Raw genomic sequence first — 14603 nt, 5'->3', positions numbered from 1 at the left:
AATCTACCTGGTTTAGGTATCAGTACCATGTCTGTGTCATAAAAGGAGTTTTGTAGGACTCCTTCATCCCCTATTTTTTCAAATAGTTTATATAACACTGGGGCTAATTGTTCTTTAAATGTTTGGTAGAATTCACATGTAAATCCATCTGGGTCTGGGGATTTTTTCCTGGGGAGTTGATTAATAGCTTGTTCTATTTCTTTTTCTGAAATAGGACTATGTAAGCAATTTATCTCCTCCTCTGTTAATCTAGGAAGCCTATATTTTTGGAGAAAGTCATCCATTTCACTTAAGTTATCAAATTTATTGGCATAAAGTTGGGCAAAATAATTCCTTATTATTTCTCTAATTTCCTCTTCATTGGTGGAAAGATCCCCCTTTTCATTTGTAACACTAACAATTTGATTTTCCTCTTTCCTTTTTCTGATCATATTTACCAAAGGCTTATCTATTTTATTGGCTTTTTCATAAAACCAACTCTTGGTTTTATTTATTAATTCAATAGTTTTTTTTCCTTTCAATATTATTGATTTCTCCTTTTAATTTTTGTATTTCAAGTTTGATTTTTGGTTGGGGGTTTTTAATTTGGTCTTTTTCTAGCTTTTTAAGTTGCAGGCACAATTTGTTAATCTTCTCTTTCTCTATTTTGTTCAAATAGGCCTCTAAAAACTTCCCCTTATTACCACTTTAGCTGCATCCCACAGATTTTGGTATGATGTCTCATCATTGTCATTATCTTGGATGAAATTTTTAATTGTTTCTATAATTTGCTGTTTCACCCAGTTATTATTTAAGATGAGATTATTCAGTTTCCGATTACTTTTTGGTCTATTTACCCCTAACTTCTTACTTTTGTAATGTAGCTTTTATTGCATTGTGATCTGAGAAGAAGGCATTTATTATTTCTGCCTTCCTACATTTAATCTTGAGACCTTTATGTCCTAATATATGGTCAATTTTTGTATAGGATCCATGAACTACTGAGAAGAAAGTATATTCCTTTCTACTGCCATTCAGTTTTTTCCAAAGGTCTATCATACCTAGTTTTTCTAATGTTCTATTTACTTTTTAAATTTCTTTCTTATTTGTTTTGTGGTTTGATTTGTCTAAATCTGAGAGTGCGAGGTTGAGATCTCCCACTATTATAGTTTTACTGTCTATTTCTTCTTGCAATTCTCTTAACTTTTCCTAGAGAAAGTTAGTAAGGATAATATGCAATAGAAATAAACTGGAACCTTTCCCAGTAAGATCAGGAGTGAAACAAGTTTGCCCACTATCACCATTACTATTCAATATAGTACTAGAAATGCTAGCTTTGGCAATAAGAGTCGAGAAAGAGATTCAAGGAATTAGAGTAGGAAATGAGGAAATCAAACTATCACTCTTTGAAGATGACATGATGATATACTTAGAGAACCCCAAAGACTCTGCTAAAAAAGCTATTAAAAATAATTCAGAATTGCAAGGGAACTAATGGGAAAAAAGTCATATGAAGGTAGTCTAGGTGTACCTGATCTAAAGCTATATTATATAGCAGCAGTCACCAAAACCATTTGGTATTGGCTAAGAAATAGGCTGGTCGATCAATGGAACAGATTAGATACAAAGGACAAAAAAGGGTACATCTATAGCAACCTAGTCTTTGACAAACCCAAAGATACCAACATTAGGAATAAAAATTCATTATTTAGAAAAAACTGTTGGTCAAACTGGAAAATAGTATGGCAGATTTTCGATATGGATCCACACTTAACACCATATACCAAGATAAGATCAAAATGGGTCCATGATTTAGGCATAAAGAATGAGATCAAAAATAGATTAGAGGAACAGAGTATATTCTACCTCTCAGAGCTGTGGAGGAGGAAGGAATTTATGACCAGAGGAGAACTAGAGATCATTATTGATCACAAAATAGAAGATTGTGATTACATCAAACTAAAAAGTTTCTGTACAAACAATACTAATGCAAATAAGATTAGAAGGAAAGTAACAAATTGGGAAAATATTTTTAAAGTTAAAGGTTCTGATAAAGGTCTCATTTCCAAAATATATAGAGAACTGACCCTAATTTATAAGAAATCAAACCATTCTCCAATTGAGAAATGGTCAAAGGATATGAACAGACAATTCTTAGATGATGAAATTGAAATTATGTCCACTCATGTAAGTGTTCCAAATCACTACTGATCAGAGAAATGCAAATTAAGACAACTCTGAGGTACCACTACACACCTGTCAGAATGGCTAAGATGACAGGAACACATAATGATGAATGTTGGAAGGGATGTGGGAAAACTGGGACACTAATGCATTGTTGGTGGAGTTGTGAAAGAATCCAGCCATTCTGGAGAGCAATTTGGAACTATGCCCAAAAAGTTATCAAACTGTGCATACCCTTTGATCCAGCATTGCTGCTATTGGGCTTATATCCCAAAGAAATACTAAAGAGGGGAAAGGTACCCGTATGTGCCAAAATGTTTGTGGCAGCTCTTTTCGTAGTGGCTAGAAACTGAAAGATGAATGGATGTCCATCAATTGGAGAATGGTTGGGTAAATTATGGTATATGAAGGTTATGGAATATTATTTCTCTGTAAGAAATGACCAACAGCATGAATACAGAGAGGTTTGGAGAGAATTACATCAATTGATGCTGAGTGAAATGAATAGAACCAGAAGATTGCTGTACACTTAAATGTTGTATGAAGATGTATTCTGATGGAAGTGGATATATTCAACATAAAGAAGATCCAACTCACTTCCAGTTGATCAATGATGGACAGAAATAACTACACACAGAGAAGGAACACTGGGAAGTGAATGTAAATTGTTAGCACTACTGTCTATCTACTCAGGTTACTTATACCTTTGGAATCTAATACTTAATGTGCAACAAGAAAATGGTATTTACACACATATATTGTATCTAGATTCTATTGCAACACATGTAAAATGTCATCAAGGGGAGGGAGTAGAAGGAGGGAGGGGAAAATTTGAAAAAATGAATACAAGGGATAATATTATAAAAAAAATTACTCATGCATATATACTGTCAAAAAGATTATAAATAAATAAAATTTAAAAATTTATATTTATAAAATTAATAAAAAGAAAAAGTTTGCCTTCTCTGTGTATCTATTTCTGCTTTGCATTGCTTTTGTTCTGGGTTAAAAGTTAACAAGCTCATAAGTGATAAGAATTCGGCCTCTGTGTTACAGGCTTAGCAAAATATCAGGCTGAATTGTGGGAATTGGAAATAGTAATTCTTTCAGAGTAACTCAGAATATATCTGTAATTTGGGAACTAGTTTTGGGCTTCTCAAGAAAACAAAATCTTTTTTTCTTTTTGTTTCCCTCTGCCTTTGGAAACAGCTTTGCAGGAAAGAGGAAAGATGGGGGGGAAATGAAAACATAGATTGAAAGTTTGGAAAGTTTTGAGAAAATAGAAGGACAGTGGCTATCACTCTAGTGAGAAAGAGCTGTTAACTTACCCAATGCTTCCCGGATGAGAAGGGCTCACCCTGGAACTTGAGGGCGGATAACTCCTACCTTTGTTCAGGGAGCAGTAGCCGGGTAGAGACATATCTGCAACTGACACCAATCCTGTAACCTTTCTCCTGCTGGATTCAGCCTGAACACAGTGGAGTTGGAGAGGGGCTCAACACAGATTTCTCCCCCAGAACAGAACAGAGAGCCTGGTGGCCTTGGACCTCCGAGAATGGTGGGGTCCTCAGAATGGCCATGTGGTGGGGGGGAGGGGTGAAGAAGAGAAACTTCCTCCCATCGGGAATAGAGAGAGATAAGGTGAAGAACTTACAAGAATATGTGAATTTTTGTCTGTATTTTATTTTCATTATTTCTATGTTTCACTTATGAGCTGTATACTATGAGCAGGCCCCTATTTACTTGAGCCTTGCCCAGCTGTAGCCATATTTATTTAACCTGAGCTGATGACATTTTTCAGTATTTGACATATATTGATATTTAGTCTATTAGCTGGACCACTATCTGCTTGATTAAGCCTGAAAGCCTGATTTTCTGTTTCCTAGAAATGAGGAGATTTTGAGGAAACAGAAACCTTCCATTCCAGTCTCTCCAAATAGTAAGAACCATTAGCTGTCTTCCCCTTCCCTTCTCAATGCTCTTTTACTTGTGATGTAATTTCTTGTATAAAAGCTATGTATCTTTACTACTTCTTTAGCCCTCCTATTTCGAGCTTTCTATTTCTCATCTCTCAATGGGACAGCTCATCCCCAGGAGGTTTTCAATAAACAACTTTTCTGCATTCTACTGAGTGATCTCTGAGTAGTCATGTTGGGTAAGGGTCTTCTACATCCCTCACAGATGGGAGCTCGTCCAGGATGGGGCCTTTGGGGGAGATGGCTATGTACACCCTGAACAGGGACAGGTGCCCACAGAGTAGTTTTCTCCATGGTCCCTGGTTCTGGGTGAGCAGCCTCCCACCGCCCTTAGACAACTGACCAGGGGCCAGGATACTCAGTGGAATGCAGAATTGAAGACTGAAAGAAGTAGAGTCCTGATGGCCAGCATTGCAGCCTGAAAAGAAACACGTGTTCTCAAGGTAAAGCTTTTGGGAAGTCTGGAGGTCTATTGGCTGGGTCAAGGGAGACCCTGAGGGATTAGCTCTCCTAAATTTGTTTTTGGTGTGGACTGCTGTTGACCCCAACAATAAAGGACTTTTCCTGAGGAGGCTCTCGGGTGGGTGCTGGAGAATGAGGGTAAAAAAGGACCTTTACCTAGGTGGAGGATAACATAGTGCCTCAGCTAACACCTGGACCAGGTCCAGGTGGTATAGAAGCAGTCCAACAATTTGTATAAGGACATTAGCTAGGAAATTCCAGACTGGAACGAACTTCCCAAATATAAGAGGGAAAAAAATTGGGAGGATGTATATCCCAGGACTATTTGGGTTTATCATACTTAAATCTGTATGTAAAAGGTGAAAATAGAGTTTGCCTTTGTCTGTGTATCTATGTCTGCTTTGCATTGCTTTTGTTCTGTGTTAAAAGTGAGCAAGCTCATAAGAGATAAGAATTCGGCCTCTGTGTTACAGGCTTAGCAAACTATCAGACTGAATTGTGGGAACTGGATATAGTAATTCTTTCAGAGTAACTCAGAATATATCGGTAATTTGGGAACTAGTTTTGGGCTTCTCAAGAAAAGAAAATCTTTTTTTTTTTTCTTTTTCACTCCCTCTGCCTCTGGAAGCAACTTTGCAGGGAGGGGGAAAGATGGGGAAAAATGAAAACATAAATTGAAAGTTTGGAAAGTTTTGAGAAAATAGAAGGACAGTGGTTATCACTCCTGTAAACAAGGAGTTATTATCAGAGTTCAGCAGAGGGAAAAAAATGTTCAAGGTAATGCAAAAATTGATGCTTAACTCTTTCCTGGCTTACTAAAGAATAGAAGTTTGAATGGAATATCTAGGTAGATTTTAGGAAATTTTACAAACTAAAGTACTGGTGGATTTTAAAATAATTTTAAATTGGTGTGTGTGTTAAGATTGGAAACTTAAGATTGGAAATAAGAAATTGTAGATATTTGAAGGGAGAATAAAAATAGAGTAAGAGGGGTAAATAGCTGAACATGGGGTATCTCTGACCTGTTGGACCTGTGGAAAAACTAGGCATGTTTCTAAAACTTGTGCCAGGAGAAAAAATAAAAAATCATTATTAGAAAGTTTGCTTTCATGGAATTAGAGAACAGAAAGTTTAACAAGGCTAAACTGGGTAATTGTTTGTCTGCAACATTTGATTAAGAGTTTTGGGAAATTATATTTTAAAGAGGTACCATAATTTTGAAATTGGGAGAAATAATTTTGCTATTGCCTTGCAAACGTTAGATTTATAAAGAAGATAAAATTGTTTGAATATTGTGGCCTATAAAACTGAAGAGAAAAACTTTTTTTATTATTTGGTTGGACTTCAAAGTGAAATATAGTTTATTAAATAAAATACCAGTAGCTTACCTTGGGGGTGGGGGTGAGGTCGTGTTTGTATATCCCTACTTAAATGGTATGTTGCTTTCCAGAATTATTGGGTAATTTGTAAACTATATTATAAGTTTTATGAAATTGAGTTCAAAATTAATTGTGAATCTTGAAATTTAAAGTACGTTTTTAAGTTTAAAACAAGGTGATTTAAAGTCAAGAGACAAGAGAAATTGATTTACAAAAGATATTCATTGGTTGAAATGGAACATCTAGTCAGAAGAGTTACAGAAAAATGGGACAGGAGAATGAAGGTGACTTAAAAAGGATTGATTAGTAGATGCAAATGATTTCAAGAAGAAATCAGGGGGAAAAAGAAGGAACTGTTTGGATAAGAGTAGTCACAGAGAGAAGGCTGTGAGATGGGGTGTGTTTTTGCACGGGGAAAGCAGCACTGGGAAGCTGCAGCTGCATTTGGCTGAAGAAAACAAACGTGATTTAAAGGGGCAGGCTGATCTTACAAGATTTTAATTGATTGGATATTTGTTTCTTTAGATTCATAATGGTTATGAATATTAAAGAATATGATCAGAAATGTGACTTGTAGTTTGAAAGGATTATTTCAAAAAGTTTAATTGATGTTTTCAAGAACTTTTCAGATTCTTTTATCTGAAAATAAGAAGTTTTAATTAACTATATTGATGCCAATTATCTAAAACAGGACTCCAAGAATAATAGTTTTTGCCTTTGTCCTTTTGAAAATGTATTTGATGTGAAGAATATGTAGTTTGGGATTTTTCTGTGTATTGGGTATTTCAAAAGCATAATAATTGGTATAATATTCAACTTATTAATGATTCAACATCTACTTAGGTCTGTTGAGAATTGTGTGAATGTTCTGGGATAAGTTTCTTACTATTAGTGATACAAGGTCATGGTAAATAAATGTTTGGGATTTATCTGCAACTTTGGAGATAAAATTCTTTGGGCTTGTAATTAATATTATTTGGGAGTTTTAAAGCTCCACTCTCCGATGTGCTGAAGTTTGAGTTTTAACTGCTTATGTGATGGTATAATTTTGTTATCGCATTTATTTTTTTTCCTGTGACTGATTTCTATGTTTAGAAGAATAGTTAATAAATGATAAGAGGACAATTAACAGTAGTCTGTGAAACCTAATTGTTGTTTTATTTATTGGGAATATAGCTGACAGCCGTTTGCCTGCCTTGTGAAGCCAACTCGGCTCCTGGCTCTTCACATTTGGCAGCAGTCTGGTAAATCAAGTCTTTCTATCTCAGACTGTTCTAACGTTGTTAGATTTGGTTTTTTGTTGTTCTAGATTTTAGTCAAATTACAGATTATTGAACCTCTTCTGAGATAAGGATTAGCCCATCTGAAATTTGGATTGACACCAGAGCCACACCCCAGCATGGTTTAAGGGTCTTTGACATTTTCTCAGCCTGAGGTTGCTAAGATTGAGACCATTGCCCATGCTCCTTCTGTAATTTGGATTGATATGGGGGAAGTGGGAAAGTGGTTGATGAATTATTGTTTAAAATTACAACTGTATTACTGTGTTTTTAAGATTTGGGATGGGAAATTGTTAAAATTGGTAACTGTTGCTGTTAAGGAAGTTATATTGTGTTTATAATATCTATGTTCACTTCAGAACATGTAATTGTTTGAGGGATTTTTTTTTTTAATTTTAGGAAACTCCTCCTGTATAAGTCTGTTATGTATAGGAACTTTAATTCACTCTTGGGATTTATATGTGGGATGGTTATTTGACTATTTTACTTTGTTTTTGGATGATTGCATTCCATGAGGGGAAAAAAAGGAGATAGGGAACTAGGGAAACTGGTGGATTTTTCTCAAAATATCTAAAAGAGTGGGAATCCTTAGTTTTCTGTTCACTTTGCCTTTGATACTGCTGCTCCACCCACTATATCACCAGTTCACCCTAAACTGGAAGTCCTTAAGCAATCTTTTTTTGTTTTTACTGTTTTATCTTTGCAACCCCTAATTCTGTGGCATTGCCCTGGCAGACTCAACTTTTGGGACTATTTTGTTTTTAGGAAATCTCCAAGATAGAGACACCTGTCTTGGGACTGGCAGTCTCAAGCTCTGTAAGTTCAGTTTTTTTTTAAATTAGTTTTATAATTATAAAAATTTTTTGACACTATACATGCATGGGTAATTTTTTTACAACATTATCCCTTGTACTCCCTTCTGTTCCGAATTTTCCCCTGCTTCCCTCCACCCCCTCCTTTAGATGGCAGGCATTCCCATACATGTTAAATGTGTTATAGTATATCCTAGCTACAATATGTGTGAAGAACTGAATTTTTGTTGTTCTTGTTGTTGTTGCACAGGAAGAATTGAATTCAGGGGGTAAAAATAACCTGGGAAGAAAAAACAAAAATTGCAAACAGTTTACACTCATTTCCCAGTGTTTCTTCTCTGAGTGTAGCTGATTCTGTCCATCATTGATGATTTGGATCTGAGTTAGATCTTCTCTTTGTTGAAGATATCCACCTCCATCAGAATACATCCTCATAGAGTATTGTTGTTGAAGTGTATAATGACCTCATTAACCCAAGTTTCTTAATTGGTATTATCAGCATTGTCAATAACTTTGCAGTTTTGAGATCAAGCCTCTAAAATTCAGGCTTTGCCTGCCTTCACAGTCTAACTGTGCATGCTCTGATAGCTCTGGTCAGAAATCTGGATTCTACTGGCAGCCATGTCTGTCACTCTGGGTGGGAACTGGTTGTAGTCACTCCAAGCCTCACCCTTCTCCCCTGGATCGTGGTGCCCCCCGAATTGGCAGCATGACTGTTTCGAGCCCCTATATAAGCAGAAGCTGAGTTAAGGGCACAAATGACTGTAGGCACCTAACACAGTGTACTGTCCATCTCAAACTGGATTCTCTCTCTGAGATGAGGGCCTTTGTATTGCTGATAACTCTGGGGGTGTCAGGAAGACATTTGCCCTCATCATAAGTTCTTGCATTTTCTAGTTTTATTTTTGATTTATTTGCTTCACATTGGGTTGCCTAAAATTATGGTGCTGAGAGTCCTCCCATGTATCTAGGGGAGGTAATTCAATAACTCAAATCTTCAGAAGGAGAGTGTGTAATATTGTGCCTCAGTTTCCCTAGATTGTCATCTTTGTTAATTTATCTTTGCATTTTTATGTCTGCCAAATGCCAATCGGTTCTGTGATACCTGGTTCCAAGACAGTTGGTGGAAGCAATTTTTATGGTATGAACCTATTGCAATCAGTGGTTTTATCTTACTGTCACTATATCTATCTTGTATAATTACATTAGTAACCAGAATAGTTCAATGGTCCCTATCAAAATATTGCATACAGAAGATGCTTTTAAAATGATGATCCTTCAGAGAAAAGGCTGGAATACATTTCAGAGGGATGATCTTGTTGGTGAACTTGATAAGCTATGTATAGATATGTTAACTGATTTGGAGCAGTGTGTAAGTTCTTCATAGAAATATGATAAAATGATTTAGATATTACAAGAGGGGAGTTGTGGGGAATAGAGCGAGAAAAAGAACTTACAAGCGGATTTGAATTCTTTTTCATTATTTCTATGGTTCCCCTATGACCTGTATAAAATGAGCATGCCCATATTTACTTGAGCCTTGGCCAGCTGTAGCCATATTTACTTAACCTGAGCTGATGACATTTATCAGTATTTGACATATTTAGATATTTACTCTATTAGCTGAACCACTATCTGCTTGATTAAGTCTGAAGGCCTGATTTTCTGTTTCCTACAAATCAGGAGATTTTGGAGAAACAGAAACCTTCCATCTTTTGTCTCTGGAAGCATTTTTCTTGTCCAGAGTTCTGCATTCCTTGGTCCTGCTGTCCCTAAAAATAAATGTGACAAAAAGAGGACTTTTTGCTTGAAATGCAAGTAATATCCACGGGAGTATTTTGCTTGCAGCCCAGACTTGGTCTGGGTGCACACTATGTTTTAGAGATAGAGGGAGAGGAAAGGAGGAACACAGATATTATCACCTGAAGTATATTGTGCGAAATTCTCTGTAAAAGAATTTACATACCCAAAAACATAGGTTGATAAAAGAGGTTTATTTAGGGGTTTGCAAGTAAGGTTAAAGGTAGAAAGACTCCAGGGCCAGGGCTGGCCATGGCCGGGCATGAACCCTTGACATAGTCTGAGTATGCTATATTTGGGGCTCCTGAAAAGAGTGGTCTCCAGTTTTGTCCTTTTTTATAATTGGGAGGAGGGCTTTTGGTAATCTTGAAAGGGGCCTATGGGTGGAGTCTTAAGGTGGGCTCCTGGCTGGTTTCAGCCAGGATTAGAATTTGAACAGAATTCAATGGGTTTTTAGATAAGGAAGTGTGTGTGCTGGGGTTAGGGGGTTGGGGAAACCTGAGGAGAATGAGGTCTTAGACAGTCCAAGTTAGCTCAGATACCATGGGTTCTGGGAGAGCCCGGATATCTCCCATTGGGATTAATGGGGGCTAGGAATTAGAAAGGAATCTTAACCCACATCACCTTCATCCTCTTCAGCTTCCTGTATAAAATAAGAGGGATTACATTGTGCTAGCTCTTTTTGTAGTGTAGGTAACTTCTTTATTTCTTTTTAATTAAAGCTTTTTATTAAAAAAAAAAATTGCATCCATAATTTTTCAACATTGACCCTTACAAAACCTTTTGCTGCAAATTTTCCCTTCCTTCCCCTCAACCCCTTTCCTAAATGACAGGTAGTCCAATACATTAAATATTCTTAAGTACGTTAAAATATATGTTAAATCCAATATCTGTATACATATTTATACACTCATCTTGCTGTACAAGAAAATAGGAACAAGAAGGAAAAAAAAATCTGAGAAAGAAAATGAAATGCAAGCACACAATAACAGAAAGCACATAAATGAATGTTCCCTATTTGCCTCTTAAAGTGTTAGGATTATTACTAGGTGGGATGATGATAGGCTGAGGCTGAGATTGCACAGGAACCAGGGGATGATAGGAAGAATTGGTACAGAGTGGGCTGCTCCCAATCAATGAGTAGACTTGAGTAGGTAAGACATCCAATGTAGAGACAGTTTTGGCCTGAGCTGGGGCCGGCTGCTTGTTCTTCTTGGAGGAGAGGGCACTTGACTGTTGCTGCCTGGCAACGTGATCTACTCCAATATTGAGTGGATGAGCAGTGCCAGATCCACGTGGTTCTTCAGCAGAAAGGGATACTGCATAAGGCTACTGTACTGGCTGCCATGTGAGTGTCCATTCCTCCAGTCCCCCAGCTGCTGGCCATACCCCATGGCCTCGGGCATGACCACAGTAGGCTGAACAGAACTGTGTAGAGCAACCCTAGATAACTGCTGCCAAGTTGGAGATAAGAGGATCTTCTGGGTTCCTCCAGGTCAGGCCTGCAGTACAGCAGCAGTGTGTTCAACCAGCTCTGGCCGGCCAGCTGCAAAGCTCAGAGTAAAAGGCACAGCATGCTATGAAATATATCTGACAAAGGCATTATCTTGACAGAATAAAAAATAGGGGTTCAAGGCCCCTCATTTCTAGAATAATAGGAATTGAACCTGTATTAAAAAATTACCATTTGTGCTCCCATTACACCATATCATAGTAAGGTCAGCTAAATAAGCTATCCGGTCCATACCCCAAAAATGTTGGGTCACACTCTTCCCATACTGATGTCTCCTATGGATTCATCATTTTATCACTAAGCATCCTCATCAGCACATGCCTTACCTTATTCAGCAGCCACTGGTTTACAATTTGAATAGGCTTAGAAATTAGTATACTAGCAATCATCACCATAATAACCTTTCCAAACATCCATGTACTACTGAAGCTGGTGGCTGCTTGAGGATGGAGAGTTGCTGCCATTAGTGATGTACAGCTTCCCTGGGTGAGGACTCCTGATTGGATCTGTAATGGATGAGCAGCAGGCGCCTGGGTTACCATTGGCACGGCATTCTCCATCCTCCCAGGGAATCCAGAATGCTGAGCAGATGCCTGGAGTCCAGTTTGAAAAGCAGGGGAACGCATGACGAAAGTCTGCCGGAATGGATTAGTCTGAGTGCAAATGGCAGTAGTTCCAGGCTGCAAGGAGACACTCTGCTGGGCAACTCCTGCCACAGGTGCTTCCCATGATGGATACAGGGCAGACGGGTAATTCAGCAGGGGGACATCTGAATCAGGCAGAGAGTGTGTAGCTGCTGCTGCAGTAGAACTGGATGCTAAAACACTGGCAAGACTGTGCCCGGGATTGAGCTGGTTGCTGAAGGTCATGGTTAGATTTGTGCTTTTGGTGGGGGCAACATGAGTAGCAAACGGGCTCTTGATCTGTTCCACTGGATCATCCATGTGCCCTGTCCTTTGGCAGATCTCCATATTCTGAAAGCATGACAAAACATGATTGCTGTGTGGGAAATCCAAAAGATGAGTCATTGTCACAAATGGGTGGTTGAGGGTTTTCCATGGAGTAGCTCTCTTATCTTCATCAATTGTCAGCATCTTCTTCAACAAATCAATGAACTCTCTTCTATCTGCTTTTTCTGCCAACATATCTGTTCCCTCTAAGTCTGTGGACCTATTCACCTGGGCCATGTCATCTAAACAGCTGAATATGTACTTGCGGGTTTCACTTGATTTGATTCCTGTTTCCCATTCATGTTCCTCTGGCGTCTTTAGTCTCCACAGTGGGTAACCCAAACGAGGATCTCTGTTGAAAAACATGCTTGTTTTTGTTCCTGCACTCAGAAGGTATTCTGCTGGGAGGCCTTGTGTTTGTGAAATGTAACAAATCTGCTCATATTCTGAAGCCCCGGGATAGAGAGGCCAGCCCAGAAACAACTCTGCTATCACACAGCCCAAGGACCACATATCAATAGCCTCCCCAAAGGGCAGTCCAAGAATGATTTCAGGAGACCTGTAGTAGCGTGTCTGTATGTAGGAGGAGCACACAGCTTTGGATACATGCCTGGCAGAGCCAAAGTCAATGACCTTGACGCGGTATGGCTGCTGCACAGGATCCACCAGCATGATGTTTTCTGGCTTTAGGTCGGTGTGGATCAGGCCAAGGTTCTTGAGCTTCCTCAGAGCTGTGGACACCTGCTGTAGGATGGGCCGGATGTACTTGAGCTGCAGTGGACGAAACTTGTTCTGCTTTAGGAAATCATACAGGTTCTGTTCCAGCATCTCAAACACCAGGCAGGTGTGATTCTGGTGCTGGAAGCACTCATAAAAACGGACAAAATTGCATTCATCAGCATTCTCCCTGTTTAGGCAGGAAAGGATGTTCACTTCAATCTGGCTCTGTCGGGCATAGGCAGGATGGTTTTTCAAGATCTTAATGGCAACAATTTCCTTGGTACTCCGCTTCCAGCACTTGGCCACCTGCCCAAATGTCCCCTGGCCCAAGAACTCTAGGACTTGGTAACTGTTGGTCATGGAGTAAAGGATTTCATGGTGGACCAGCTGGTAATCCCCTTCTCTGCTGGAACTGCTGGTCTTGGTGGTCATGGTGGTGGTCGTGGCAGCGGCACCCACCACAGTCCCGATCTGCTGCATGAGAGGAGGATGTTCTTCTGTGATTTGCATGTTACCATTGTTGTCCACCTCCTCACTTTTTCTCTTCAATCCACATTTTTGATAAGGCTCCAGCCAAGAAACATTGCCTCTGTGAGTGAGGGTCTGACTGCTCTGGAAGAATGAGGTGGCAGCACCACCCGTGAAACTTGTCACCTGGTGAGAGGAGTTGGCTTGCCCCTGTGTGGCTGAGAGGTTCTTGCTGTAGGTAGAATACTTTTTGTTTCTGCTCTGTCCTGGAACATCCCAGCCAGAAGGGTCTATTTTCCGTTCCTTTGCACTGCAGAAGGCACTCGATGAGACTGACACGGGGGAGAAAACCTGCCACTGTGAGGGCATGCCCCACCAGTGAATTATGTCCAGCATCTTTTTCATGTTCCCATACCTTTTGTCCATTTTAACTGGGAAAATTTTGGAGGTTTCTAGCACACACTCGTACTTGTGCTCTCTCTCTCTCTCTGTCTCTTCTGTCTCTTCTCTCTCTCTCTTCTCTCTCTCTGTCATTTTAGCCAGTCTTCTTGGTGTCATATGACATCTGAAATCTCTTTTGTTTTATATTTCTCCAATCAAAAATGATTTAGAGAAAATCTTCATCTATTCTCGTGTTCTATTTTCACCTAATTTTAATGGTTCCTGGGGAGAAGATCTCTTGTGGACCTTCTACAGCCAGCCTTAATTTTAGTTTCAGATCAATAATCCCAAAACACAGCCAGGAATTCAAGTCCAGATCTTCTCCTTGACCCAATGCAGACTGACTTTCCCATTCAATGTTGGCTCCTTATATCTTCCCAGAGAATCCAGGAGATTGTGACAACTCCTTACAGAACCAATGAGCAAACTACTGTAAAGGTGTGAATTCCTTCAAAGATGTGTACTCCTTTAAAGGTGTGAATTCCTTTAAAAGGGTAAACTCTGAATTCACAGAGCTAGAGAATTGTTAAGTACCAGACAACCGAGTTAGCACCTAGTAATACTCCTAACAACAGAGTTGTGGAAACACAGGTACTTTGTAATCTAAAGAGTTATAGAAGTATGATTTAATACTACTTT

At 38.9% G+C, this 14603-nt stretch overlaps 1 protein-coding gene across 1 annotated transcript; it reads right to left on the bottom strand.

The window, feature by feature from the left end:
• Positions 1 to 10621: 10621 nt before the first annotated feature.
• Positions 10622 to 13928, bottom strand: LOC141562150 (homeodomain-interacting protein kinase 1-like). The gene is given in 4 exon segments (XM_074302172.1): positions 10622 to 11158; positions 11161 to 11378; positions 11869 to 12154; positions 12221 to 13928. Coding segments are annotated over 4 exon segments (2484 nt in total). The 3' UTR covers positions 10622 to 10886.
• Positions 13929 to 14603: the final 675 nt, after the last annotated feature.

Source organism: Sminthopsis crassicaudata, chromosome 3 (genome assembly GCF_048593235.1).
Source record: "Sminthopsis crassicaudata isolate SCR6 chromosome 3, ASM4859323v1, whole genome shotgun sequence".
NCBI classification, from domain to species: Eukaryota; Metazoa; Chordata; class Mammalia; order Dasyuromorphia; family Dasyuridae; genus Sminthopsis; species Sminthopsis crassicaudata.
Note: the sequence above shows the minus strand (reverse complement) of the source record. Positions and strands in the feature narration are given on the sequence as shown.